Source organism: Colobus angolensis, unplaced genomic scaffold, assembly GCF_000951035.1.
Source record: "Colobus angolensis palliatus isolate OR3802 unplaced genomic scaffold, Cang.pa_1.0 Scaffold252, whole genome shotgun sequence".
NCBI classification, from domain to species: Eukaryota; Metazoa; Chordata; class Mammalia; order Primates; family Cercopithecidae; genus Colobus; species Colobus angolensis.
Genome location: NW_012115733.1, coordinates 2,131,345 through 2,133,942, shown reverse-complemented (window position 1 = coordinate 2,133,942; position 2,598 = coordinate 2,131,345). Strand labels below are relative to the sequence as shown.

At 53.1% G+C, this 2,598-nt stretch overlaps 1 protein-coding gene across 1 annotated transcript in view; it reads left to right on the top strand.

The window, feature by feature from the left end:
• The first annotated feature begins 230 nt into the window (after window positions 1-230).
• Window positions 231-2,598, top strand: part of CCDC22 (coiled-coil domain containing 22) — a 15,006-nt gene continuing 12,638 nt past the window's right edge. The window contains exons 1-2 of the mRNA XM_011946651.1: window positions 231-448; window positions 1,813-1,990. Coding sequence (XP_011802041.1) covers window positions 399-448; window positions 1,813-1,990 — 228 coding nt within the window. The 5' untranslated portion in view covers window positions 231-398. The remainder of the gene's footprint in view (window positions 449-1,812; window positions 1,991-2,598) is intronic.

Below are 2,598 nucleotides of genomic sequence, written 5' to 3'. Positions count from 1 at the left end.
CTACGATCTCCTGACCTCGTGATCCGCCCGTCTCGGCCTCCCAAAGTGCTGGGATTACAGGCTTGAGCCACCGCGCCCGGCCAAGAAGCCTCTTTCTGTCCGGCCCCTCCACTCCCCACCACACAGGTTGTTCCTTTTTCTCTTGGAAGAGCCCACTGGACTGCAGGTGGAAGAACTACAACTCCCAGCAGCGATTGCAAGCTCAACCTGCGTGCACACGCACCCCAGGCCTCACATCCGGCATGCGCCGTGCTCGCTCACAGGACTACACTTCCCAACTCTCTCCACACGGCCCGTGACACTCTGGACCGCGAGCACGGGGCAGGGTTTCTACAGCTGCTCCCCACTTTCTCGGACCCGGCGCTGGACCCAGCCCCCGACTCCGACACGGCTCCACCATGGAGGAGGCGGACCGAATCCTCATCCATTCCCTGCGCCAGGCCGGCACGTAAGGACAGCGCCCCCGCCCACCCACGAAGCCCACATCCGGGACTCTAAAGCCCAGGACCCCCGTTTCCCGGGAACCTTAAAACTCGGGACCCTGACATTCAGGGCTCCAACTCAAGGATCCTAAGACCCTCACCCCCTTAACACACACACACACCCTGCCCTCCCTGACACCGACATCAGGGGCCTCCCAAATCCTTTGACCATGATATTTAGAACACCCAAAGTTCTGGGACCCAGACACCTTGAGACGTTACAACCTTGAAACCTCAAGACCCGGGACCCTGTAATCTGAGGATCTTAACATCAACACTCTGAGACCCTGTTATGTGGAGACCCTAAGACCCCTGTGCCCTAAGAACCTGGGAGCATAAAACCCCAGGACCCTGGCACTCGGGGACTCCAAAAAATCCCTGGACCGGATACTTGGGATCCTTCAAACTCCAGTTCCCCAAACACCTGGGGCTTAAAAAACACTCAGAATTCTTTTTTTTTCTTTTCCGAGATGGAGTCTCACTCTGTCTCCTAGGCTGGAGTGCAGTGGTGTGATCTCAGCTCACAGCAGCCTCCACCTCCCGGGTTCAAGTGATTCTCCTGCCTCAGCCTCCCAAGTAGCTGGTATTACAGGCGTGTGCCACCATACCCGGCTAATTTTTGTATTTTTAGCAGATACAGGGTTTCACTATGTTGGTCAGGCTGGTCTCCAACTCCTGACCTCAAGTGATCTGCCTGCCTCCACCTCCCAAAATGCTGGAATTACAGGTGTGAGCCAGCGCGCCCAGCCAAAAAACCCCAGGATTCTAAAATCTGACATCAGCATTTGGTCACCCTGATGCACGAAGACTCCTCCGTTCAGGGACCCTAAAAACCTAGGATGCCAACATCTAGGGAGTCTGATTTTTGTATTGCTTGAAACTAGGTGGTCTTGATAGTCAGGGATCTTTATACGCAGAGATCCTGACATTTGGAACTTCTGAAAACAGCAGCCTCCTAAAATCTAGTCTTCTCAAAACTCTAGCAGCTCAATATGTATGCAAAGAACATGCTATCTGGGAACCGAGAAACCCAGAGATTGTGCCACCTGGACCCTTTAACCTTCCCAGACCCCCAAATTTTGATATTTTTCTAAACTTAGTTCTCTTCCATCCACCGTTCTCCTACTCCAAGATCTTAGGACCTGAGAATTTCCCTAGTTCCTGGTTTTCCAAATGGAAGTCACAGTCACCAACATCCAGGATCTGTCTGAACTGTAGGCATCCTCCCTGCCTCTACCCTGGTAGTAGTGTTTCCAAAAGGCTGCAGGGCTCAGCCTGATCCCTCTTGCCTAACTATTCCCCTGATCAAGCCGGTCCCCTTCTTCTTCAGGGCAGTTCCTCCAGATGTGCAGACCTTGCGCGCCTTCACCACTGAGCTGGTTGTAGAGGCTGTGGTCCGCTGCCTGCGTGTGATCAACCCTGCTGTGGGCTCTGGCCTCAGCCCCCTGCTGCCTCTTGCCATGTCTGCCCGGTTCCGCCTGGCCATGAGCCTGGCTCAGGCCTGCATGGTGAGTGGCCCTCCTCCCAATGCACACATCCTCTTCCTTCCTCTTTTACAAAGTAACCAAACTCCTTTGCAACACTTGCCTTTCCTCTGCAACACTTGCCTTTCCTCTGTCACTTTTCCAGCGGCTTAGCTTTCATTAGTGGTTAAGGCTGCTGACTGTAGGGTCAAACTGCCTGAGTAGTTTAGATCCTAGTCCCACCACTTTGTAACTGTGTGACCCTAACCCTCTGGGCCCCAGTTTTCCTGTTTGTGAAATGGAGATGGTAAATGTAGGGCTGTTATGAGGAGCAAATGAGTTTATCCAGTTTGCACCTGGGCTGCTCCTGGCTTCTATGTTTTAAATTTAGCTGCAAAACACCACCCCCACCCCATAGTATTCGTTTCCTAGTTCCAGAAAACACCCTGTCTGGGGGTCATATACTCCTAAACTAATCACTCTCTCCTCTGGCCCAGTCTGGATGACATGGTCATTCCTTTTTTTTTTTTTTGAGACGGAGTCTTGCTTTGTCGCCCAAGCTGGAGTGCAGTGGTGTGATGTTGGCTCACTGCAACCTCCGCCTCCCGGGTTCAAGCGATTCTCCTGCCTCAGCCTCCCGAGTATCTGGGACT